The sequence below is a fragment of the Struthio camelus genome, chromosome 1 (genome assembly GCF_040807025.1).
Source record: "Struthio camelus isolate bStrCam1 chromosome 1, bStrCam1.hap1, whole genome shotgun sequence".
Taxonomy (NCBI): domain Eukaryota; kingdom Metazoa; phylum Chordata; class Aves; order Struthioniformes; family Struthionidae; genus Struthio; species Struthio camelus.
Window position 1 is genome coordinate 216990402 of NC_090942.1, and position 27850 is coordinate 217018251.

The 27850-nt window shown below is 38.9% G+C and overlaps 1 protein-coding gene across 19 annotated transcripts in view; it reads right to left on the reverse strand.

The window, feature by feature from the left end:
- Window positions 1-27850, reverse strand: part of DLG2 (discs large MAGUK scaffold protein 2) — a 1033288-nt gene that overhangs the window by 504453 nt on the left and 500985 nt on the right. Inside the window, exon 1 of one of the 19 annotated variants that reach the window (XM_068930600.1) lies at window positions 10812-10917. The exons of the other annotated variants lie outside the window; for them this stretch is intronic. Coding sequence (XP_068786701.1) covers window positions 10812-10889 — 78 coding nt within the window. The 5' untranslated portion in view covers window positions 10890-10917. Of the gene's footprint in view, window positions 1-10811; window positions 10918-27850 lie in introns of those variants that run through there. 19 annotated transcript variants of the gene reach the window in all.

A 27850-nucleotide genomic window follows, 5' to 3' on the forward strand; every position in this document is an offset into this window, starting at 1 on the left:
TGCTATTCCCACCCTTCATTTCAATGAGTGGAACTTTTTCCATCCCTCCTCACAGTGATTTATTTAGACGATTTTACATTCTACCCTTCCCAAAGTACTTTTTGTTATTATTGTTCTATGACCACCAAAGGTAAATATAATATTCTAGAGAGCATCAAGATATTTCTGGAATGCCTCCATGAGCTTGCTTTCAAGCAGGTAGTTTAGGTAAAAAGCACCACTGCATTAGTAGCCTGGAACCCAACCCAGATTTTCCATCAGAAAAATTAACCTAGGGTCTGAGACTTTGTTGCTGCACTTGTCTCTGGCAGAAGCTGCCTTGTTGTTGGTACTAAAAAACAAACAAAACCAACACAGCTATTTTATAACTTGCCCAGATACATCTATATGCCACAATTCTGGACTGTAATGCAAGTACACTCTAATCAACGGCACCTATAAACAGGGAAAGGTGTTTGCCTGTATATCCTGGCTAATCCTCTTTAAGTGCATCAATAGCAGCAGAGACAACAGAATGCATACTTAAACTTACTTAAAGCTGAAAAAAATCTTAAATCATTTTATGTGATGGAAGTCTCTACAAAAAGCTATCTTTAATATAATTATTAAGACTTTTCCTCTTCTAATTCATACATAATCTTGCAGATTCCTGGCAATTTGCTGTACAAAAATTACACTAGCAATACACTTAATTTCTGCTGTCATATCATGAAAGTATACCGCAGTTAAAAAAGCGTCTTCAGTTTTGACATAGCAAAACTTCCTATCCTAACATTTCCGAACTTTTAACTTCTTTTATCCTGATTCCTTTTTTCCTTATCACTTGGTGACTTTGTCAGAGAATTGGGATCACTGCCAAAGATGTTTACTTCAATTTTATTTCCAATCCTAAATTAGATTCCTCCTAAATACTAAATCAGATTATTAATCAGTTAAAATCTAAATCTTCATTATTAATTTACTAGAAACAATACAGCAGCTTGTAAAACATTTATGCAGCAGTAAACGGAGAGCCACTTTGCAGAGATCACGACATGCCTAATTTACTACTCGATTAAATATTTAATTACAAAGTGTAGCAAAGCTGAAGGTGCTCTGTAGAAATTAAATATCCTTTTTTAATGATAAAAGTCTGAACTGTACTGTGTGCGGCAATGGTAAATTTCTAAAGCAAATAGCAGAAAACACACTCCTGTTTGCCAGTTAAGCACAGAACCATGTACTTCGCTATCCAGTGTATTTACTGATATTTCTGTAAAAAGTACTGCAGGGAGCAGAACTAAGTTTAAAATGGTATTTTAAGTTAATCAAAAAGATAACATGCTTTGCACACCAATTGAAATAAATGAAAGTTCAAGACAAAAACAACTTTATATTCTTTAATCAAATTATGTTCTGTACTTGCAGTTCAACATGTCTTCCTCTCTCACAATACCATCTTTAATTAGAATAATAACGTTTTAACTAGTGTCTTTCTTGAGTGCATATATGAAATTCTTTTTAGATTCAAGATCAAAGTTTGAAAGTGTCTATTTCACAATTTTTTGTGAAATTTTTTAATTTCCCCCCCCGGTACAATTTTTTAATGCATTTTTGCTTCCAGATTTAGGTTAAAACATGCGGCTCACAGGCAGCTTGGGAAGTTGCACGTAGCCGGTTTGCAAAGCTGTCTCAACAAGGACGTATTCTTCCCACTGTTCCACCTGAATGGCAAACCACAGTAGGCAACCCGTCTGTCTAAGCTGAGCATTCAAACAGGCACTCTTAGGTCAATAAATTTAGCTGAATTTGTCAGAAGTTGCTAAATAGCTAGCGTGATTGACAAATGAGAAGTTCTTATCTTTTTTAACCTTTTCCTTCGTACTGTCTCACTGGCTACAACAATAAGGCTCTCAAAAGAGGAAGGCAGGAACTTTCTCACCTTCACAAGTAAAGAAGATAATGACGAATGGAGACCGGAAGGGAAGGTAGGCCAGGAGAAGTTAAAACAGCGTATTTCAAGAGGAAGGTTTATTTGTTAGCACGTTATACCTAGCAAAATAATGAATAGCCTATAAACACAGACCTCCCCACCAAAAGGATAGCAAGCAGGACCGCCGTCACTTAATCCTGAACAGCTATTCCAAAACGGCAAATAGCTACCTGTTCAGCTATTTTGGTTAATAATTTAGAATTTACTGACCTTTTGCTACTTCATAAAGATGCAGTTCAATCTTACCATGAAGAATTCACTTGAAATCCATAATATCAGCTAAGAAAACCAAAACTATGGACATGCAGCTTGTCAGCTAACTGGAAAACATCATCATATTTGGAAAATGAGTAAAACATAATCCACTGCCTTAGATATTGGGTGAAAGCTGATACAATTGATGTTTACTACAACGTATTTTCATAGAACAGCAACAATAAAATATCGATTATAAGAGGACACACTTTCTGGCCTTCACATTTTCCTTAGTGCTCAAGGCTAAAGAATATCACACAGATTTAATGAACAGCTCTTCAAGACTCTAAACAGAGTAAAGATGTATTCATTTGTTAGTAGGCCTTTCGTTACACATCAGCCTCTAATTTGTTATCCTAATGATATGACCTTGTCTTTCAAGGTAATGACTCCTCAGGCAAACTTTTTAAGAGTAGGGTGCGTGAGATCACTGGTGTTAATCAATCCATACTCAGTTTAAGCACTGCTGCGTGAAATATGGAAGAAGGACTTAATGGAAGACGGACTGAAGTAAATCGGAACAATCCTAGCCAGGACTGCAACACTGAGTTTTCATCCCAAGTTTGCTATTTAAATTCAATTCCAGTTTAATAATGACAGTTATTGCACTGCCAGGCTTCATGAAAGGTGCGTGATAGCCTCAGACTCATTAATACTGGCTAAGATTAATTAAAGTGATTAACTAACAGGATAGCTGAACACGATGAGTCACTCTGCGTAGTACTGCTATCATCACTGGTTGTCTCAAAAGAGCTATGAATTGTGCAAGCAGTGCAGCTTCAAACACTTTCTCTGCATCTAAAGGCTGTCATTTCAGAACGGACCTGGAATGTGAAAAATGAAAGGAGTTAAAAAAAAAAACCCTGGAAACCTTGTTTGCTGTTTTTCTGAGCTAAAGAGAGTTTCAGTCTTCAGAACAGTTTGCGAATGCTTCATATGACATTTGGGCCTCCTTCCTGGTGGTAAAAACCACCATCATATTGCATGTACTAGCTAATCCTTCGATTGTCTCAAATTGCCGATCTTAAAGCCATAACCACATATTCTTCACTTTATTTTTTCCTAACAGATATCAACTTTTTAATTAGTGTATGGCAGAGAAAGTGTTTTGCCTGACTGCAGATGCACCATAAGGATCAGAAGGACCTCCTTTAAAATAAAAGTGCCTTGAGAGCCACGTTACATGACAACAATTCCAAATTTTAGTAAAGCTGTTTGCACACACACCTCTTTCACAGGGTGCCTTCATGTGGGAACAAGTTACACATGTACTAGCCTTAATATTCTAAAACAGTGCATTAAAAATCTATAGTCTGATTTTATATATTTACCTTAGAACATAACGAGAAAATTCTCATCTCTGTTTTCTCCAGAGACTTTGATGCCAAAGGACAGACTGTTTCTTGTCAGCGTTTCAAACTGATCTGTATTTGCAAACATAGTGAGTGATGCCAAATGCAGTTCAGATTGCAAATCAAACAAGTATTTTATTATGTGCTGTTTTGCATTGCATATGCAAGACGGAGAAGCAAGTAATGCCAAAAGAAAAAATCATACTTGCACATCACATAAGCTATTATCATAATGTACTTGAACACTGCATAAAAATGCAAAGAAATAAAACAATTTCAATAAAATAATGAACACCTTATGAATTAAATATTATGTTCACAATGCCACACACTAGGATTCAACAGATTATGATATACGCTGTAGATCAAGAATGGAAAAATCCAACTAAAAGTTACAGATACAGTAGATGCTACTTTTTTATTTTTTATTTGTTTTACAAGCAACAATTAAGTCTACCTATGGAATTATTTATGAAAATTAGTTACTTTATGTTATTAGTTATGCTATTTATGCAAAGAGGAAAGAGAACATGAGATTTTTTTTCCCCCTTGAAAAAAGATGGTAGTTTGTAGCTGCTGATAATAAAACTAGTTATTCTTTAGAAGCAAGTCCAACCTGATTCCAATTGCATCCCAGTATGAGCACTCAGAGTGGCAATTAATGCAATCATTGGTGTAGTGGCTGTTTTCCAAATGTCTTCCTGTTCTTCGTTTTGATTTTAAACAAACGAAACGAAATTTAACTGGAAAAGTTACTTCAGTTCTTGTAGGGGGAATCACCACACCGGCTAAATCAGCAAGGGAAAATTTTTTTGTCAGTGACATACAGTAGAGGTCCACAGATTATGAATTTAAGACCTTGTTGCACCTTGCAGGCCAATCTGTGCTAAAACAGCAGCCTGTACGACAGGTTGATAACGTGTGGAGGAGAGAAGAGGTATCACGAATGTATGGCAGACAGCTTAGACTGATTTAGGGTCCTCCTGGATTAAGTCAGTGTACAAGAGAGAGCTTTTCTTCTGTCTGTGATGAGGTCACCTTTTGTTGATTAGGAAATATTTCTTTAATAAGCAAAGATCAATTTAAATGAGTCCCTCTCTACTGTTCGTTAGTTGCTATGGATGGTGCTGGGCCCCTGCAGGTGAAATGGGCTAGCAAAACAGCAGGAAAATCCCTCATAGATGCAAAAGAAAGAAAAAGATTAATTTACGGGAAAGGCTTGCAAAGGATTAACTTCACCAGTTTATTATTCATCAGTATCTATCTAAAAAACACCTCTTGCATTTTTGCAGGATTTGTTGAATTTATTTATGACAATGATGATGACTGTCAGGTGGAGGTGAGTTATAAGCATAATAAATCTCCACTTAAGCAGCTTATCCCTACTGTTATGTATTAATCATGGCACACATGGGATCATAACCAACTGCAAATAAGGAAAAGAAAAAAAAAAGTTGAGTAGCTATGTATTTCTGGATTAAATCACAATACGAGAAAATGCCTTAGAATGCCAACTGTGCTAAAGCGAAAGCACAAACAACACGGGATACAGGAACACTTGTATTTTTTTTCTCCGCACAGTTATATGTAAAAAGATTAGATCTCTCCCTAAATCTGCCAAATGGAGCACTGAAAGTACAATTTAAAAGATTCCTCACGGGGTATGAGATAACTGTCCTATCTATTCTAATAGGTGGTTCTATAACTGATACACTTCCGTCCTTTTATCAAGTCTGATCAACATGGGCCCTCTTTTACCCAAACAGAAGTAAAACTGTCCACCTGCTCTTACTGCTTGTGGCAGCTACATGAGATGTCCCTTAACGAAGCAATCATTTTACCTGTAGCCAAGACAATAACTAGATCTGAGAATTTTATCACCCCATTGCAGCCATAGAGGAATGAAGATAATGTGATGAGTGCTGGTTTGAAAAAGAGCACTTACTAGGAAATCCAAGTTACCAAGGTATACATGCAAATGTTGAAACCAAGAGTTTATATTCTTTGCAATTAAATAGTGATTCGAATTAACTTCTTATTTCTCTTTCAAATTAGCTTGCTGGACAGCTACTTGTAAACAAAAAAAAAAAGCTTAACAAGAATACATAGCCTAAGTCAGCTTACTCTGCAATTAGCTACATTAAAATACGGATATGAGAAGAATCTGGATAGTAAGTGTCATCTTGACTTGAAGAGTTAATTGTCGCTATTGCCAGAACAATGACCAAATATGGCTGCATTTACTGACAATTTTTTTTTTTTGATTAATCATCCTAGTTTTGTTAACCCTTGAAGGTAAATTTCCTTCCCTTTTTGCAACTATTTCTATGTAGGCTACCAATCTACTAAGGATACTCAGTTTTCCCAAAAAGACTCTAATACAAAGTCCCCGCAATGAAAAAAACATCTCCTGGACTGCCTTCTACTTACCCAGCCTGGACTATGTTACTCTTAAAACTGTTCACTTAAATTGAGACTGTTCAGTTTATGAGTGAGCTGCTTATGGGCAATCTTTATTTTTATTTACAGTTGGCAGCCCAGAAACTTGACGCTATTTGTATCATTATTTATATGTGCGCACACACACACACTGTATAAGGATTGGGGTTTTTTTGCAATTATAAACCCCCCTTCTGGGATACAACTCTGTATTTTCCAATATCGGAGATCAGTTCTTAGAACTACTAACTCTGCCAGAGCACTTTAGTATCTGAAGGTTAGAAGAAGATTTCTTCTAGAAATTTTATTCTCCAAAATAATGATAAAAGACAGCTCTCATTTATACGCTTTATACATTAATTGCTGTTTTGCTGCCAAAAAGTTTCTTCTTTTCAAGTGATTTTTTCTCTTCAGATGTAAAAACCTGATAACATGACCAGTTCTAATGGTGTTTATATTTTGGGTCTAATGGTTCAAACATGTTCCAAGTCTGAACAAGCAGCAAAACTAATGTTCACCTTCCCTGTTGAAATTCAATGATAGGGAGATTTTGGCAAACCTTTCCTCACTTTTCATACCAAACCTTGAAACCCAAATTCTATCAATATAGCGAAGCATTATCAGAAGCTCTTTCACAGTGCTTTAGCTAACCCTCTCAGATCAACATGATTAATTGCTCAGTTACTTTTCTGTACAGCTTCTAATCATTTGGAGTACTTATTTTTATAGCATAACCGCATGCAGTTAACATCTCTTGATTTCTGCTTGATTGTAGTTTAATGAGAAAAACTCGAGACATCAATCTTTGCTTTAAGTTATTCTTGTTCCGATGTTCGAACGATCACACTTACGCACATAAGAATAATCCTTTCATCTGACAATCTCAAAGCATTTTAATAACTTTAATAACACAGGTAAGACCAGCGGCTGCCTTGAGAATAATTCAGTTGTTTTTAGGCAATATTACTGGCAGCATTCCCTGCACACTAAATATCTCACTACTTGAGGGCAAGAGTAACACTAGCAATCACGCCAAGACAATAACATTGAGGTAGAAGATGCTTCTACAATAACTGCAATATATGCCTGAAAGAGTTTATGATCTACCCTAAAGAGTTCATGATACAATAAAGTATAAGGAACTTTGACATGCTTGACTTTTCCATGGCAAAACCAGAACATTAAGAGCAATTAATAGGCAATATCCCATTTTACTTACAAAGATATGAACCTCTAAGCAGGACTGGTTGGAAAAAAAAGAGTTCAACTTTCCAAAATGTTGAGGTTTTTCAAAATAGTTTCTTCTACTTTTTAATTAAAAAAAAAAAGACTTTTCAAATTTTCTGAGAAACAGACTGGAATAACAATGCTGGCACACACCACCTAGCTCAGAAAAACTATTATCATCACGGTTAGGACACTTAGGCCTGCTATTTATCCAGTTATTTTCAGATATCTTCTCTCTAGACAAAATTTTGAACCTAAGAGCTCATGTCTAGGTTTCAAAAACTTAAAATCTACCAGGAGACCCTTAAATTTTATGGAGGAGTCCATGAGACAGTGCCCTGGGGGAGGTACTTACTCATCTAGCCAAAAATCTGGCTCATGGCTCAAAAATTAAGGGGTGGCAACTCCAAATATGTGGGAACTGTGAGCCTGGAGGATCTTGTGATTCTTTGCATTATGGGGACGTGAGGAGCAGGGAGATACAAGGAAGGGAATCCTGAGTTACAGAATCACAGAATGGTTGAGGTTGGAAGGGACCTCTGGAGATCATCTAGTCCAACCTCCCTGCTCAAGCAGGGTCACCTAGAGCATATTGCCCAGGATCACATCCAGATGGGTTTTGAATATCTCCAGGGAAGGAGACTCCACTACCTCTCTGGGCAACCTGAGTTAGGAAAAGATGAGGAGCTCTGAAGATCCTCTGGGCCAAGCAGTTTGGGCTTCCCCACGCAGCCGCACAGCTCCTCATCCGGGTATGGAGTACAAGCACAGCGGCCCCATGCTGTCATGTTCTTGTCTTCCCGTAAAGGACTGCTGTAACCATCCTCCCCTCTCCCACCGTTGCATGCGCCCTCTGGCACTACGAGCTCTGTTTTACACCTCAGAAGCTCCATTTCACAGAATGGCACAATAGTTGGGGTTGGCAGAGACCTCTGCAGATCACCTGCTCCAACTCCCCTGCTCAGGCAGGGTCACCTAGAGCAGGTTGCCCAGGTTTTGAATATCTGCAAGGCTGAAGACTCCACAGCCTCTCTGGGCACCTCTTCCCTAAGCAGTCACCTGGGACAAAATCGGTTCAAATCCTTTCTCAGCCCAGCTCGGATCCAAATCGCTCACGTTTTGTCAGTCTGTGCATATGTGAGCGTGTACTCATGAGTCCAAGCTATCCCCCTACTTAGGTCTTCTTCCCCCTCTAACTTTCATCCTGTTCCTAAGGAAGCAAATAAGCCCCTGCAAAATTTCCATTTCTTACAAAAACTCCTTTGAAAAATTCCTAACTTGTTCTGGTCCAAAGAAGCTAAGTATAACACAGATTCTGGTGCCATGCCCTTCGGATCCCTGCTATCCAAATTTTAACTGCAAGAAACGCTTTCTGCACACATAGGCCATTACAGATTATTGCTGTGTATTATTACCTCCAAAAGCACATTAAGAAAACAATGTTTAATGCAAATCATGCACACAGAGAAAATGCTACTTATTCTTCCAGATTAAATATGTAAGGTAAAACTACCTAATAATTTGATTACTCAGCCATTATAGAAAAAAAATACAAAAACAGAATGAAAAAGCCGAGCTTTTGAAAAAAAATGTTATTTTTAATTTACTTGTTGACAGACATGTTTTCTTATCAATGTTCTCTTGTTGCCAAGGAATTGTACTGAAGATGTCAGTGCTGATCAGCTTCCAATCATCAATGGTACTTATGAGAGAAATTTAAACACCCTGCTAGGAATGGGATTTCCTGCCACTGGAGCACGAATGTTCAGAAAAGCATTTTTCGAAAAATTATGACGTATGGTTTTCAAGCCTCAATAGTACTGACCTGAGTTGTGTCTCTGTCATTCGGAAAGTCCCGTACAGTTGAATAAGTAGTAAAACACAGATTTATACAGAAATATATACAAACAAGGGGAACAGAAAGAGAGCTACATTTTTTTGAAGTATCCTTTTAACCTATGTTACTAGATTACATTTCCTATTGAATACTCTGGCATTTATGAAATTTCCCGAGTTTATTGCAATAATCTATAGGCATACACACATTAAACAACAGATGCTAAATCTGTTCTTCAAGCTGCCGAATGAGTCCGCTGTGTCGGGAGTTGGACGAGTCCACTCATCCCGCCTCTCTCATCTCAGAGGAAGGCTGAAGGAAAACGCTCCTCTGGAGGGAGCCCCTCAGGCCCGAGCACATCCAGTCCGCAACTTTTTTTCCTCCCATAGCAACACAACAAACAGCATGAGAGTTTATATGATGTCCTCTTTGCTGAAATATGATTAACATCCTCCTCCCCCCTCGCCCCCCCCAAAAAAAAAGTTTGACAGCTCCACGTATAGCCAAGTGCATTCCTGATTTCTCCCATACATATGGTGTTGAAAATATAAATCACTATGATTTGGATAATTTCCTGAGGGCTCAGAGGTTTGCATTTCAAAAATCACAGTACAGCACCTTTTTAACTACTGCGAATCCTGTGCAGAAAAAGCAAATCTGTCCACTCTCCCCTCCCCCAACCATAAATATAATATAATTTTGTTAATCATTTTCTCTAGGTAAAGAGCCTCTCCAGCTACAGATGAATTCAGGCAATGAATAATTTCATACTGGATTGATGGCTGCATTACATAGCGTAAGATATATCAAAGAAATAATAAAGCAACCCATTTATAAAATTCTTTAACTACATCAAAGCCAGAAAGGAAAAGCCATCATTATCAGACTAATGAGGTAACTTTATAACATTACGTTAACTTTATCACATTACATTTAAGTTTTTTTCCCCCCCTAAACCTAATGCTCAGCTTTACAAAAGAGGAATTAGTCCCATTTTGAAAATGGCTTGTCTGTTAATTTAAGACAAAAAATGCACTGCGGGTCTAACTAAAGGCTTTTTATAATTAACACAAAAGGCAATTACCCTAATATCCCACAAACACCATAACTGTAAATTCTAGAACAATTTAAGTTCTGCTTATGGGGAAAGATGGTAGAAGTATCTTTCTTATAAGGACTCTAGAAAAGAGCTGGTTAAACATAGTTAAATACTATGAGAAGAAAAATACTGAAAGATAGCCCTGGCCATTTTTGCATACCTATGTCTTTCTAAATAAAAGGGATCTGTGCTGCAACAGTTTTTCAACAAGTATCATGAAGCAAATTTCCCAACTGTTATAAATGCTTAACATGCTGTTACATTCTCATTGGTCGCACACCGGAAAAAAAAATATACGAGCAACAGAGAGTCAATGGTTGTTTAAGACCCTAATGTTGTGCTAATAAAAATAATGCAGCACAGCAACAAGTTCACTGGAGTGCTCCCGGTGCACAAAATACCAGATGCACAGCTGTTTATTTTGCAGTAAATAAATAAAGACTTTCGAATGGACCATCTCCTGAGCATTTAATAACTAACAAGCAAAGAAGTCAAGGATTCTTGCATGAAATCATGAATAGCAATGGGTCATTTTTCAAGGTATTAAAAAACACTAACCAGATAGAGAACAGCATGCCAGCAGGCAGCTTAGATGAGACATAAGGCTTTATATTCCCACTAGGAACGTACCTTCTCTGATTTTGCTTTCCTGGCGTTATGCACAAACCTGCGTCCCAGCTTCTTGGCATACCAAATAGAGGCAAACATTGTAGTGAGAGAAGATTTCAGGCTGAATATGCAGCGCAAAAAAAAAAAAAAAATAATAATAATAATAAAAAAACTTCCACCAGTACTGAGATACAGATCTAAGGTTAGGGTCTCTCTCAACTAGGCTGTTGCTTTGTCAGGTCCTCTCATGCTGTCTTCTCGGGAAAAAAAAAAAAAAAAAAAAGAGAGAGAAACCCAATGTGGCCAGTCTGCAGGTGTATTTACATACTGCCAGCAGGAAGTCCAGGGTGAGGCATCTTTGCATCCAGCTCACATTCAGTCTGCTAAGTGCCTGTCTGCAGTTCTTTAGCACTGTCACCACAAACTACATATGTGTCAGCGTGAAAGGAAGCTGCAGTAAACTACTGTAGCAGACAGCTCACCTCCTCTTCGCGTGTGCTGAAATTTAACTCCTTGGTTCTCCTCGATTTGCTGGCATGCAACAGAAAGCAGCAGCAGTTCGAACGGGAGATGCACAGCACTGCAGGAGAAGCAAGGGGTACCGAGGTGCCAAAAATAGACACGGACATTAACTGTTCAGGTGAAGGAACAGGTGTTTTATACGACCCAGTACAATTAAACAGTGAATGGGAGAAGGGTTTTACTTTGTTCAAGTGGTCTGGGATATATTCAGGGACGTATTTTTGCTACCTAGTTTCAGTTTGCAACTGAAAGACATCATAGCCATTCAGTTTACTCGCTGATGTCATACATGCTTTTCTAGAGGACTGAAGACTCATTTAAGGATTTCTGCTTTTCTTTTATACTAGTTCTGGGAAATAGAAAACTGTTTTTTTTGTTTGTTTGCTTTCAAATTAATCTTCAAGTTCTGCCTTAGCTAAGCTTGCTTGTTCTTCTTCCTTTAATTGCAAGTTATTTTACATTAGGAGTTGAGAAATGCTTATGAATGCCTATTTTTGCAGTGAAACAGCAATCTCCCGGTCTCCTTTGGCCACATACCTCAGCTTTAACCCTTGCACCTCTCCCCAGTTATAATCTCTACTGAACAGCAAGCAGAAACATACCCTTTCGGGCTCCTGACTTATGACTAACCAGATGTTCCTCCCAGCCAGAGGCAGTATTGAAGCTGTAAACTTACAGGCTTTAGCGCTGGGTTTTGCTTTTGACAGTAGTCAGCGCTAAAGGACAAATCCTGCCCCTTACCCTCCCACCCAGGACTGTGGAAACGCCATCACGAAGGAGAAGCAGCGCTGCTCTCGGTGCAGGGCAGCACTTGTGAAGTGCGCATGGAGGAGCAATTTTTTGCTCAGCTTTTCTGTAGTAAAGAGCAAATAAAAAGGAATAGAGGCACAGCAAAGGAAATACAGTCACAGCAGTCTAGTATAAGGCTCCCGGGGCCAAGGAAGCTATTTTTTCTGCCCAAAGATTTTCAGAGAATGGCTGAAACTATTCTCTCTAGGCTGTAGGAACTCAGAAGGGAACATGTTCCTCTTCCACTAAAAGCTTACACAAGCCATCCAAGCTGCTGGAGCTGGATGGCATTGCCCAAGATTTGAGCCTGGAGGCATATACTTACTACTTACTCCTGTTAAGATTAGAAAGAGTTCAAAGAACCTCTTCAACACATCTTAACATGGAAAGTTGATTAATTAAATGGTAATTTTTAGATAGTGATTTTTTTGTCAAGGAAATTCCAAAGCATATGTTGGCCATCTAAAAGCTTCTGGCCACGTATTTTGCAGGTGGTAACATTTTTGGGAAGAGAATAGTCTCTAACTACTTCCAGTTCAGACATTTAGCTAATCCTGGTAGTTATAAAGTTGCAGATCCTCAAGACAGAGTAAAACCTTGTCTTATCTGGAATATGGTTGCTGTAGGAGAGCTATCTATCCATAACACCATTCCAGCTCTCTGAGAGCTAAGCTGATGGTAAGATAATGGATTTGCTAAGGGGTAAAACCTTTAATACACTCAGGCCAGTCAGCGCCTGTGCCCTATATGGGAGGGAAGAGAGGAGGATAAGGAAAGCTTCCCCGAAAATTTTAAGAAGAAACCAGGGATCATGGGTCTAGGAGGGCTCTCACTGCAAGGGAACATGGATAGGACAAGAACGCAGGAAAGGAGAACCAACATAATTACACAGCTTAACCAACACCGTAAATGTTAATGCAAAAAGAACAGAAAAGAAGTCTCGCATTTATGCATAAACAGTAGAACACCTCTCCCACTCTGCTGCCATGCTTTTCTGAACAGGATAAGTATATTCTGAAATCATTGCACTACAACCAAAAAAGGGTACACTCTCTCAAGTAACTATTTATATACAGTCTTATATACATTCAGCAGCCGAGAAAAATCAAAAGAAGTGCTCATTAAACAATAAAACCTCCTTTTATGACTTCTATCATCAACATTAGCAGCTTTACTGAACTATTAATTCAGAAAAGTAGAATGCAATAAAAAGCTACAATTCATCCCACTTAAAGGAAGAAAAAAAAAAGAGAGAGAGAGAATATATTGTTCATTTAAGGAATAATGACAAAGCAATAGGGTGATAATTTTCTCCGCCCACTGAAAATGTTAGAGCAGGAAGCATAAACCTCGCCAAATACTGGGCTTTTATTCTAATCAGAAATGCATTTTAACTATTTGCATGCGTTTGTGGATCTATCCAAAACCTATAAGACAGAAATGGCCAGGCTACAAGCCATTTTACTACTGATCCATCATGCAGTCATCTGTCATATATTGTCAACAGCAGGTTTAATAGGTCTGCCCATGGATTTTATTGTTATTAAATATTTTACTGTAACCTTAATGAAGCCTGTATTTTACAGAACTGTTACAAGCCGAGCTGGTTTAGAAGAAGAATTGGGGCTCCCAGCTGTGGTCTGCTCACAGGAGTAATATGTACTTTAGCTTGCTCACTGAAGTGCTACATTACAAGGGCAGCAAGATGCATGCAATTGAGCAGCAATATTATCGCAGACAGGAGATAATCAGTTAAGAGCAAATTTTAGAAGGGGCTTCTTGTTGCGAATGAGTGAGTGGTTTTCTGCAAACCAAGCAACTATACAGTAGTATGTATTAAATTCCATTCCTGTGTCTATAGGAGGAGAATTAGCCTTGCCACAAACATGGGCATAAGCCTGAAACAACACGTACAGTGTTAAGTCGTATTATTCTTATGATATGGCTCCATAACATTGAAGGGAACGGCAATTGATGCTCAGCACTGAAACAGATGGTCACTTCAAACACCTTGCCAATGGTTTGTATGCACCGAGTAGCATCAGTATTTTGACTGTCCAGCCCCCCTCTTTCATTTTTAACATTGCTGTTTTACTTAAGCAGCACATGTGAAGAAGTGCAGCTTAGCTTTAGACAGGGCATTAATCTTCCCTTGTTAAGGGATAACTCCTGACAGCGCTCAAGCGGGGTGTCAGCCTTCACCACGCACACCCCTGCGGTGAAAATAGATGTTAGCTGTAAACGGTGTTTCTCTCCCACCTCTGTCTGAATATACACACACAGTGGTCATAAAACGTTCATGTACTGCACATAGACAAGACCATTTAAAATACAAATATTGACTTTCCTTATGAGATTAGAAAGACAGACCAAAAGATTAGTCTTGCAGGGCTTGCAGAACTCCGCAGCTTCCAATGAAATGGAGAGGAGACAAAATAAGTTAAAAATGAAATTCTAAAGATTTAAAAGAATCGCTTTGCTCCAAGGTTTATATGTTACAGGCACAGCTGCGGATACAGGAACAGAGGTGATGATGTGCAACAAAGTTAGCTAGCTCCTTTTCAGTGGTAGGCCACAGTAGATATTCATTTGGCTGACTGTATAAGCAATCATGCCCCATCCCCCAACTCATTTAATTATCTTACGCAGCTACATGACGCCAGGACATGGTATATAATGAGCAGAATATGAGGAAAGACAGGAACCTTAATTTCTGCAATTCCTTCTGGAAGATACAAGTTTTAGCCATGCAGACCGTACAAAAGTTAAACCAAATGGAAATCCCAAAGTCTTGTAATGACTTAATTTTTCATTTTTATCAACAGAAGTCTCATTGGACAACCCTCCTTGTTGTACCAGGCAGTACTGTTAATGGGAATCCACAGATGCTCTTACAAAAAAAGGTAGTGTCCCCCATCAGCACCATCAAAACCCCTTCTGAATCCTCTTCCGGTGAGGGCCAAACCCATTCGGTAGCAGTCACGACACAGACGAAAGATTAGTTTCTACTTATGATATTTTCTGCCAGTTCCAATGTTTCGTAGTGGAATCAATTTTTCATAACCAAAAATTAAAAATTCTATCACTGAGGTCTGAATTTTAAAGACGGGGGAAAATGGGTTACTTAAAAGCTAAATGCTTCTCTGGAGCATGTAAGTCATTGGCAGGAACAGAGCCCAATAATTCTGAGAACAGTCATGTATCCTGACAAAGAAATACTGCAGAGAAGAGAAGAAAAGCAGAAAAGGAAGGAGGATGGGATAAAAACCTGAAAAAAGGGAGCAAAAATTAAATGATGTGTATTAAAGATGGCAGAGGTCCATGCTCTTCTCTTCCAATTTCAGTTTTTTTTCTAGGTTATCTAACTTCTTTCATAATTCTTGTGCCAAATCTTTTCCCTTTAGAAAGTATCCTTTCAGAAACTCAGCTGTGATGTTATGAGTTTGCTCCAGGTTCAGCTCTTCTCCTTAAACCATAAGCAGATACCTCATGCAGACAACGCTGTCGCATTTTCTGATGCTGTCTCCTGTCAGAGGGCAGCTAGAGGCTGACAGGTGAGGGCCCAGCACTGTGGAGAGCTAGTGAAACAAAATACGAGGTTTTCCCCCCTGACTCTCCTTTGAGCGTGAGGCCCCCAAATGTTGTCTGCCTGCCCTCTGCCATGCAATAACCACTTCCATTTTTCTGCCCTTCTGCTGTTTGCAGTGCTAGACGCACGTAGCCTGCTACATATGGTGCATCGGGTCAAGAGAGGAGAGGACAAGCTGCTCTACGTAACTACATGAGATGTAGCTTTAACTGTTGACAGTACTGGAAGTGGCAGACAAATAGCGCTAAACCTGTGAGACTCGGCACATGCCCGCATGCATCCTTGCGCACAGGGCTCTACCATGCAATTGCACAAGAGACAAAGTTTTCAACTTAGCCAGTTCTTTTTCTCCTTTATATGTTAAGCTTTGGAATGGAGACAGTCTTAATTATGGTACTTAATTCTGATTTTAGAAATTGATTTTCCACTCCAGTTTCTGCTGGTGAAGAGGAAACTCTAGTGAGTCACACGATTAATATTACAATCATTAGCAGCCTTAAAATAAGCAACAACAACACCACCACCCTTGAAAAAATGCCACTTTATTCTTGTCTTTGTCCCTAGTTCAGCACAAATTTTTTCCAACTTACACCTTTCTGAGAGAAAATGTTAAAGTTTCTTCTTGCTATATTAAGAAATCAAAACCAAAATGGTGCATAAAATCCTCCGATGTGCCATTACGCTTCTCACATTCTTTTATCAGTCAAAGTGCAGAGTTTATAGCAAAGTTATGTGTATGCATGGCAAGTACTCCCACAGGAAATAATATAGACAACAATTTATCCTTAGGGAGGAGAAAAAGAAAGAATAAACCACATATTGCAAGCAGTGTTTATGTATGTATACCGCTAGTGCATTTTGCAGGGGACTTGCCAGATATAATCCCGAACAAAGCTGAGTCCTATGTGGAAATGTTTAAATTGTCGTGCTGTGTACACACCTCCTATCCTGTAGTACCTAAGTAGCTCTGTTTTCTTTGTACTTACAAATTCATGAGACGATGGAGCATTATCTCCCCTTCAAAAAGGGTGGAATTAAGCTCAAAGAAGTCTGGTGATGGCCACACAGAAATCAGAGGATTTGCATGCTGCCTGGGAGCCCCAAATCTCCGTTTCTCACAGTAAATGCCAGCAAGTTTGCTCCACCCTCCCCCAGCCAAGCAGGAGCCACCTTACTGCGTTAACCCTCGTGCTTAGCCCAAAATAATAGCCTCTCTTAAGCATCCTAATGCACTGGGGCTAAGCAGGCTCCATATGACACCAGCCACTGCTTTCGGTTGCTTTGGAGCAGGAGGGGAGCAGCAGCGTCCATTTACCTGTCCACAAAGATCATGGAGATATATTCTTACCATATCATCTTTCAGAGCAGCAGCAAGCGGGGCAGCCTTTAATGAGCTGTTCATCTCATTACTAATCACACACACACACAGAAACACAAATGGTTGCATGGGAGTGTATCATCCTATCATGAACGTTATTTTATTCCTGGCTGCTTACAATGCCTTACACCGAGCTCTCCGCAAAGCTCCTTAAGCACAATGAGTGAGGTTTCTTTCAGCTGTGAAACATGAAAACTTTTTTTTTGTTGTTTTTTATTTTTTTAAACAGAACTAAAAGTGACTAGACCAAACAGACAGGGATAAGCAGAGCTGTGAGGTGACCTTACCCCGCTGCATCCTTGCAGGTAGGTGCGTGTAGTTGTGCGTGGGCTCAGCCAGCTCAGCGCTGCACAGCCCGCAGGCACTGTTGCCTCCTCCAGTCCGGCACTCCTGAGCCTCCACTAAAGCCATGGAGCACTTCATGGACTCCTCCAGCCGTACCTGGCCTTTGGCAGGGCCATCTCTCCCCTTCCCTCCGGGGGCTCCCACCCTGCCACATGAAGAGCATAGCACCCATGCTGAGGACAAACAAATAAAATAGATATTGCCTGTCATATCTCTTTATTACGACTCTTGCTCTTTGTCTTCTCTTTCTGTGTGGTGGGATACTCACTTAGGTATACATATATACGCTGTAAGTCCCTAGGGGAGAGATCCAACAGTTCAGTGTAGCTGAGGAAGTCACAAATCATTTCAGAGATTACATAATTGTAAACACCATTGCTGCATTTCTTAGGTGCTGAACTTGCATGTATTCTTGCTAAACTGCAAAAAAGAAGGGATAGGGAGGAAAAGCTTCTACTTAGTCCCTCTAAATGTAAGATAATCTACTACTAAGTATGATGGGTAAACAGCAATAAAAATATTCTTCAAGGCTCGGCTACCACTCTGGCCTCATGCGTGCAGAGACAAGAAATAGGTCTCTGTGCTTCTGCAACTGCCTCATCCCCGCTCTCTCCCCCAAGGAACGCACAGTGGGAAGAGGCCAAACCCTCGCTGCCGAGACGGCAGGATTCCTCCCTTGGTTCTGCCACAGTTTTTCTACATGAGCTTGATTATTCTTTGCCTGCCAGCTGCTCACTCTTGAAATGAAAAGAATAATGCTCTGCCACACTGGGACAGGCTAAAGATAAAGGTATTAATGAATTTAAATAATGTGATAGAAAGCATTACAGAAAAAGAGACCGTCTACCCCCGCGCTGGTTTATACAGAACCTAACACAATTCTCCTGGAAGACGCGTGCGAGTCCATCACAAAACGGGTTACGCAAATGGTTCACTGTAATATGAAACAAGACAAGGTCCACATTAGCAATAAGGGGTAGTACTATTCCAGCTTTGGTGGAAAAACGGAAAAACTGAAAAGGGATATGAGGTCGGAGAAAAGAATGCATTCCCATTGTACTTATGAGAAGGCCTTCAGAAGAAAAAAAATATATAAAAAATATCAAAATATGAGCTGTGCATTTACTTGAAACGTTATCCCAATTATTTGCTTGAAACTTTATCTCAATTAATTAATTATATGCTAACAAAGGGTAGAAGAACATATTTTGTGCCATGTTTATTTTAGTCAATACTACTCAAGTGCAACCCCATGACATGCGTTAGCTGTAGACAGTCTATTTTACTCACATGCCTTAGGACAAGCATGAGAAACGCAGTTGTGGAGAGGATGGCAGCGGACTGACACTTTGAAACCACAGGAAGATTTGAGGCAGCATATGGCTGGTGGGATATACTTTGAAAACATATGGACTAGAACTGATCAAAAAAATAAAAAGAAGTCCAGAAAAATTGTTACAGTCTTTTAGGACAACAATAAAAAATAGAGTCTTTTCAAACACTTTGAAGTTTTTAAATTTAATCTGAGTGTTTCAAGAAAACAGAAACTTTCTGAGTCCCCTAACCAGTAGAAAATTGAGAAAGTGTTCCCTGAAATTGTCAAAATATTTGTCATTCTTTCTCATAGAAAACCAGAACATTTCAGCCAGCTCTAGCGCTGTCAGTACTGGCTGTCTAAATTACAATTTACATTTAACTTTCCACTGGGATCCCAATCAAGAGATGTTTTTAAAATTTCTGTTCTGCACATCTCATTGGAAATGCTTTCTTTTGATTCATACATCTCACGGCCTAAAAACTTCTCCCACATCCCTTGGCAATTCGATTTTTGCCAATCTAGGCACATCATCTGTCTTCTCACATATCACCCAGACGTCATGAAGATGCTAGAATGAACTCACCTGAACTTTTAGGAAAGCATCATAAATAGGAAGAGGAAAGTACCACAAAAGCTAGCAATGAGCTGCTTGGCCTTTTCCCTGCATACTGGTAAGCAACATATTTCAAGCCTAGACTTCGCAGAAGCAGAACACAAGACAAACAAGCGACAGCATCTCCATCGCTCTCCACAGCTAAGCACATAGAAAATTTAATAAATCTCAATTTTCATGATTCATTTTGCCCTCCACGGAGTGATGCACCAGAACAAGCAGTTCCAAAGATCGCAGTTATTTGTTATTCCCCTACTCTGCATGGCTCCTGGTGAGCCAGCTAGGTCGTGAACAGAACCAAAAGCGCTACAGTGATTCTTCCTTCAGGCTCAGAGAACTAAATAATGAGTAATATGGCAAAATCACATTCCCAGAGACGGAGATCTGTGATCTTACTCAAGAGAAACTAATTGTTTTCTCCACTTTCCTCATCACTATTCAAAGTCTTGAAGGGTTCAGTGAAGGTGAAGGTAATAAAAGGGTCCAGGGTTTAAGGAGTGCATTACCCTAGCAGGTTTGGTCTTCCCAGTACTGCTGGTTATCAGAGGCCGCCAGTCTTGCAGTTAATAATAATGACTGATTTGTGTTATGGTGAGGCCCAAGTTCTGACCCAGATCAGACCCTTAGTGCAGCCAGTACTATGTACAATGGGTCGTAAGGGAGAGTGGTTATAAGGTAGTAAGGAAGAGTGCTTCCGGTCACCAGCAGCTGCCTGCCTGCCTCACACTAACCTGCAAAACACTCCCACATCCCTGAAGAGTCATTATTTTAATCAGGGAAACCCACCCCACTGCCAAAAGTGCTCTGTTAAAATGCCCACTGACGTGTCTACCGCTTGCTTTCCAACCTCCCCTTTCAGGTACATACTAGCCATTTGTGCACTCGCAGCTCCTCACAAACAATAGATATAGTCACTGATAGTCACGAGAAGTCCTACCGCCTCTGGCCATGGTAATGGTGTATGGAGAGACACCAAAGAGAGGGTAGATTGCAGTTGCGTTACTCAAACATGTAGGTAATTTGTTCTGATTTAGAGATAAGCAGACGGAATAATCTTGCAGTCTCAGACGGTCTCAGTTTGAAGAGAACTAAAGCAACATACCTTTTGTTTATCTTATCTATTATAAATAATAAATCATTGTTAGAGTTCAAGACACAACATGATAGCATAAATGCATATGCATGGCATATGTGCAACATGAACACATTATCACGATACATAGTTCAAGCAAATAGCTCAGAAGCAAAATGTGGCTATTTGTACCTATAGCATTTCTATCAGAACAAGTACATGAAAGAGCCAACAACTCTTTGGCTTTTATCACACGAGCAACGTACATCCCAAGCAATATATCACGGATGAATGTTATGTGTTAAATCTCATGTTTCTCTGCCATGCAAAGTGATCCAGAATATCAGATATTGTTTTATAAGTTACAGTGTCAGCTCCTTCTAGAGCAGGGCGCACAGCTTGTGTTTCAGCCTCCATAGCTGCATATTTAGGAGGGTGCAATCTGACTTGCTGAAGCAGGCCTGCATTTTTAGTTACACAAGCACTGAACATGGAGTAGCAGCAAGGCATACCAAATTACAAATGCAAATGCTTAGGAGATTAAAAAAAAAGAAAGAAAGAAAGAAAGAAAACCCAAAGCAATGCTTGAAATACATATATAAAAACAAAGTGATTTACTCAAGCAGAAGTGGGTCCAAAACGTCAAGAAGGTTAATATTGGTTGAAAGTCTCAGATAACAGAATGAATTACCAACTATTTGCAAAGTTCTGGCTTTCAGGAGGCAAAGTGAGTTCCCACAATACTTTCCCATGCAGAGTGTGAGGGAGGCTGTTAGAGCTGATATACTGCAATCTGACTTGCAGTAAAATTTAAACATTTAGTCTGTTTGGTTTATGTGCATTGATAACCTCTAGTCAGAGCAACTAAAGAGTCTTAAAATGTTATGGAATATCATTTTTAATAGCTATTTTATTCGTATTTCCTTTTTTTGAAAGGTTTTAAAATCAGGATTGTAAGTGAAGTATGACTGCAAAGCACCACCAAAATATATAGCATTGTTTTAAATTCAGTATGTTCTTAACAGGTCTTTTGTTACTGTAAGAGTTGTAACTGATTGACGTTAGGCATCAAGATTTCCCCAGAAATAATTTCACAAAGCAGAGTTGTACATAGGATGAATATAGCATTAATTATTTTTAGAATATTCCCCCCCCACACAGACTGAGAAAAAGTCCTCTAAAATACCTAAAAGTTTAATTCCCTTCCTTCAGTGATTTACATGGCAGCGTTGCCACATGAACAGCAGCAAAATTTATCATTCAGTCTACTCCTGTTTCAGCTTCCTCAGGCAGAGCCCCTGCGCTCTGCTTAAGCATCTTTCAGAGTTTTAGGAAGAGGGAGCCTATTTCCTTGTTCCAGACCATACTGAACAACAATGGTAAAACTCCAAAGGGTGCCTAGAGGATTTTAGGCATTTAAAACGTACCTAGTCAACATCAATCAAATAATTTACAAATAATTCCTCAGATTAGAAGGAAATCAACTTATAGGCTGCTTTTAAATTCTACAAGCAGAAGTCCCAGGCATCCACCTAACCTCATTTATTTAAACAACAGACAGCCTAAAATACTTCAGGACACTACAAAAAGCAATATTTTTTAAATTAACTAGCCTTCTGAGTACACGTGAAACTACTTCAGAAGTGCCGCACAGGTTGTGACAATGAAAATTGACAACCAGAAATGCCCTGAATTCATTTCTAAACAAATACTGATTCTAGCACTTAATTGTGTTGAAACTTATCCTACATGAGGAGAAGCTATGCAAGAAATAGCAAGTTATTCTTTGCTGAGCAGTGAATATAGACCACAGCATTAAGTAATCCAGACTGTGATCATTTTTCATATATATACTTACATATTTCACATAAACTGTGATTAAACAATTTTCCACTCCTGTTTTCTGATATACATTAGTATTGTTTTAAAAATTCCATGGTTTCATCCACACAAGACGAAATGTGTCTGGAGAGACAAAGCAGATTCTTTTTCACTTTTTTAATGTGAACTAGAGCATTATATCGACTAGATTTGAGAAGCAAAAATTCAGTAATGTGCATAACTCTAATTAGACCGCAACTGAGCAGAGCTGTTCAGCTGGCTTGCTTAACAGCTGGTCTAAACCTCGTAGGGAGGAGCATATTTTTACAAAACATTTTATGAGGCCACACACTGAGAGCACAGGAGTTTATTACAGAGGCAGACAGGTTGATTAATAAAGATCAGATTTGCTTTGGGAATCAGAAATGGAAGTGGCTTCTCTGTCCGAGATGCTTAGGCAATTTATTGATTTGTACTTATTTACATGTATGCGATATAGCAACTAAAAACATCTTATTAAACAAATAGCTTCATGCAGAAAAAGCCAAGCTCTTTTATCAACTTCTCAAATGCTTCTATTTGACAACATTCAGAAGTGAATATAGCCATCCTCAGACAAGAAGATTTGGAGAAAATGAGGATAAAGCAGCTGAGGCAACATATAGCAGCAATCTGTCTCCAAGACACGTTTACAGACAGTCTGGCAAGATAACTAGGGCAACAGGAGTGGAAGAAGAGAGTACCAAAGACTGCGGTGTGTCAGATATGCAGTTGTGAGTCACTTCATTTTGTGAGTTATGGCACAAGAGAGATGTCATGACCTTTCACATGGCATTGGTGAATAAAGTGTTAGTAATACAAGGTGGCAGCCTGGACAATAACTTGAATCATCTCCGAACAAGCTCAAAAATATCTGAAGTTTTCCAAGAGGTGCTATTTTCTGGAGGCCACTAGTTCTGCACGGTGGACACAATGGTACCACTTTGTCCTCTTCGAGGAGAACAACAATGCGCAAACGAAGAAATCTATATCTGGCAGTGGCTCAGAAAATACATAATACTGAAAAGGTATACATTTTCTATATACCTGTACCATGCAAAAAATCCGAGCATTTCTAGGAGGGGACCCACGTGCATTTGCAGCATTTCTCTCTCTGCCTTAGTCCTCCGTCACTGTGGTCTCATGGGTAGCAGATTAACACAAGTCTAATGCAGATAGGTTGGGGTGCACGAATGCTCTACCTGACCCATCCATGCACACTGAACTTGCTGAGAAAAGTTGGCTTTCTCATCTCAGATTATCTATCTGAAATGATCAATGTCTCTCTTTCCTTTCTCTTGCCTGACTTTCTACTTTCTATCAACGTCTCTTCCTTTGTTGGTGCAAACTTGATACAATGCCACTGCTTTCAACCTGCTCTCATATGCTTTCAATCCTAAACCTGATCTATGATCAAGTCTCTTAATTCCTCACAGCAGTTGGGAGAAAGTTATTTGGCAATTTTTTCCTGCTTTGCCTACACTGCCACCCTATGAGGCTTAAGCAATAATATATTTTTTGCAAAATAGAAATTAGGGAACTTTCTGAAATGCAACGAAAAAAATACCAAGTTGTATAAGAAAAAAAAAATCAATACCACATCCATAATTCATTAAAAACTGTCATTCTTCAAGCATATTTTAAGCATCTCATCCTACCTCAGAGCTTTTCAGTTTATGAGAGAACCCTTTATGCCTATGATTCAGGAACCAGAGAATCTTGCTTCAAAATGTCTCTTCTGTGACATAAAGGATTAGTCACAGAGGAACAGTGAGGGGCATTTTAGTACTGAGATAGTACATTTTTATTACTGAAAGCAAAGAGTACATCTTCGTACTTCTCTCAAAACAAAATGTTACAAATAAAGCAGACTATGTAAAAACATAAAAACCAAAGCGTAACTGGTCCACGTTTTACCTAGGCTAATGCAAAAATCCAACCACAAAATCAAACAAAAAAAATCAGAAAAAAGTTAAAAAATAAATTCAAAAGTTCTGAACGCATGTTAACCTTTCAAAATAATGTTCTGATTATAGAGTACTATGACCATAATATGCCTGGTTAACTGCTGAATGACGAGCATGTGCATACACACACGTATATGTATATAAAGATGTAGGCAGAGCATTGTGTAGAAAAAGAAAATAGTTTTACCAAAACCGCAGCATTCTGGCAACTGTTCCAAACAAAACAATTTATGTTTGTACATTTTACTGGCCTCTGCTATAGGCAGTTTTCTGGGCACTCATACTTATTTGGGAAGGTCAGTACCTCCTGCTCGCTACAGCTCTGCTTGAGCATTGTGGTAGAATTGCCACTCACTGATGTAAGTGGGAAAATGGCCATGATCAAAGTGCTTCAACTTGCTTTCTGCTGTTGTCTGTTTTGATTCCAATTTCAAAAAGAGATGCCAGAATAGCTCTTATTTGGTTCAAATTATTCTGTCCTTCGGTTTCTTTACAGTCTTCAAATGATGTCATATTATAAAGTATAGATAGAAATCTAAAGCTGTAGCTGCAAAATCATTTTCAGAAAGAATTGCAGCATCATTCACTATCATAAATTACATAATTTACCCCCTAGACCAAGATGCTCTTAAGTTCTGTTGCTCCCTAAAAAAAAAATCAAGTCCTACTTTGCGTCAAAGCAATCAACTTCATCCAAATGGCTGGTCTTGCTAATCCCAGCTAATTGCCTTTTTACGATATGGTGCGGGCTGCATGTGCCCTAACAAACCGTCAGCACCCACCACCTAAGAGGCAACCACTCCATCAAAGTCACTGCAGAGCTCCTGTGATTTCTGAAAGGTCATTCATCACGTCTCACATAACCTTGTTCACAAAACAGGCAACACAAGACGCCTCGTTCTTGCCACTAGCAGGAGCGCCGATGACAGGCTTGGACTTAGATATCCAACTTTTAGATGTCTAAAAGCAGATGAGGTAAATCACACCTTGACACAGCGTCCTATATTATGTTCATTTGTGCTTTTTCATGAGTTGACAGACAGGAACATGAAGTTAAATCCCATCTGTATTATTCAATATGATAGCCAAGGCTAACACTCAAACGAACATTTGATGTAATAAGATTGGTGGGATCCAAAGACACCTCTGTCTCAGTATGGTTTTTTGACTCTCATTTCCACTGGCTTTCTAAAAGGATGAAGTGAAAATATTTATTTTCGTTCTCCATGGACACTGATGCTCACTCAAGTGAAGAAAGGCGTCAGATCATCTCAGTGCACGGTAAATATATGCAAAAATCAACTTTATTTGTAATTCTGCTGGAATGTCCATTAAATCTTCATGAGAAGGAGCTTTTCTTATGCAGCACCAGCAACATATCCTTTTTTTACCAGTGATACAAGCCATGTCCTTGCAAGCCAGTTTGTTTCAGAGAGTATATTTGATTTCTTAGCCAGAATCTCTGGCTGCAAGACTGATCACATATTTGATACTACCTGACGATACTCGAGGATAGACCCATTTAAAATTAGTTCTCGGTCACAATATTTAGGAATTAAAGTTCTACAAAAACTTGGGGATTTAAAGGTTCACCATCCTTCCCCTCCTTCATACTATTCCAGGAGATTCAAAAGGATGGCACCCTATCATCCATTTTCCATCAAGGATATATAACCCTCGTAAAGATGAATGTGCTGCCAGAATACTGTTTCCAAATGTATCACTTAATGTCATAGGTTTTTTTTTTTTTCCTCACTGAGTTAAATAAGGCACATAGTGCTTTCTCATGTATACTGCAAAGAAGTAATGACAAAATACGCCAATACCAAAGTTATTTAACATATCCAGTACTAGGATTCATTTCACTCATTCAGTTTGAATAAGTGGAGTTACTGCAGCACTGAGACTTCAGACTACACTTTTCTGCTATATTAGACTTCATGGCATTATGCATTACCTGAAAGGGCACGTTAAAGGTATTTTACTGTAGCTTATTAGCATTGATTTGTGTTATTTTAATGCCTGACATTTTTCAACAAAAGTATCTACAGAAAGTAATGAAGTAGTTAAGTCAGATGTCACTGCACATTATCCAGCCACCCCGTGATTTTAATATTAAAATGCAAACTTGACCCGAAAGATGAGAAAAGCAGGAATCCATCATGCTTTAGCAGTAGAAGTTATATACTAATTGCAGAAATCAGGGAAAGATTTGACAGGAAAAAGACGTGTCACTTTGGTCCGAATTCTGAAAACAGAGTTGAAAAAATATTTTTATTTCATATCATAATTTCAATAAAACAGCTCTTGAGTCTATAATTTATACCTACATCTTTTAGGTCAGCTAAGATAAAAATTAAAATTATTTCCTCATTTACCTTCCTTGCTTTAAAGATCAAAATCATGTTTCTGGCTCACTGATACAATTATTTGCTTGTATGCTTGCCAGAGAATGTAGTACATATCCATCTTCGCTACATGCTACACGCCAAAAATTGCTCTGCTTGTGTTAGCTAGTTGGAAAGCAATCTGTTAAAGTCCACAGCATGACGCAAAACCATTTTCCTCTTCTTCTAACACCTTTCTCATTGAGAGGCTTGTCTTAAAGAGCAATCACTCTCCATAAGCACTACGGCCTGGCCAATAGATCTTACAGTGTACAGAAGGTTTTAATTAATGTTTTCTGGACTAGGAAGGAGCTTTTACAGGTTGGCAGGATAGCACACAGATGAAAGACTGCTTGGTTCTACCTCAGCTAGCTATATGTTCTGATATAATTTGGGTGGCCGTTACCGAACGACCTCTCTGGGCAAACTGAAGAGCTGGGCAATTCATTAGTCTGCTAACATTTATATCCCCATGCACATCAGCAAGAATTTAGTATTACAATCCACTACATATCTCCCTTGCTGGTGTTGGTGCAGGAGTGTTTTGATATTTTCTTTTAAAGATCTACATTTAATGTTGCATTAGAATAATACATGAACTTTGCAGACTTGATTTCAAAAACGTCTACCTTGGAAATTACAAAAACTTCTAAACTAAGCACTCTGACAATATCTAACTCCTATTGCTGTGACAGAGGGGTTTCCATCAAGAATTGGTAATATGACTTTTTCAGCACTTATTTATCATATCCAAAACCCTGCTGTCCCATGAAAGCATCTGTGACTTGTTGCAAACACTTTCATTTGTAACGAAAAGACCCATTATGCACATCACTCAGTATTAGTGATACGACAGAATTGATAGGGCACAGAAGGGGATTCAAGAAGCTTGGCTTCAGCTGCTGGCTTAGGCGTGAAATGGTGCAACTCTAAGCAAATCTCTTCTTTGCTCCATGCCTTTGTTTCACCGTATTGGAAGAAAATGATAATACCGATCTCCTTTAGAAAGCCTTTTGGTTCTATACTACTCGTTATATCTAAAAGACATATACATATATATGCATAGTAATTTATTTAGATGTCTAAGAATATTTATTTATTTGTGATCCTCCTAAAGCTTTTCCCTTTAGTCTTTTTTTCTTCTCATATAAGGAAACCAAGAAAGAGATCCATTCATTCAGCAAATCAGTTTCCCTATAGCCTTTTACCAGTTTTAAATT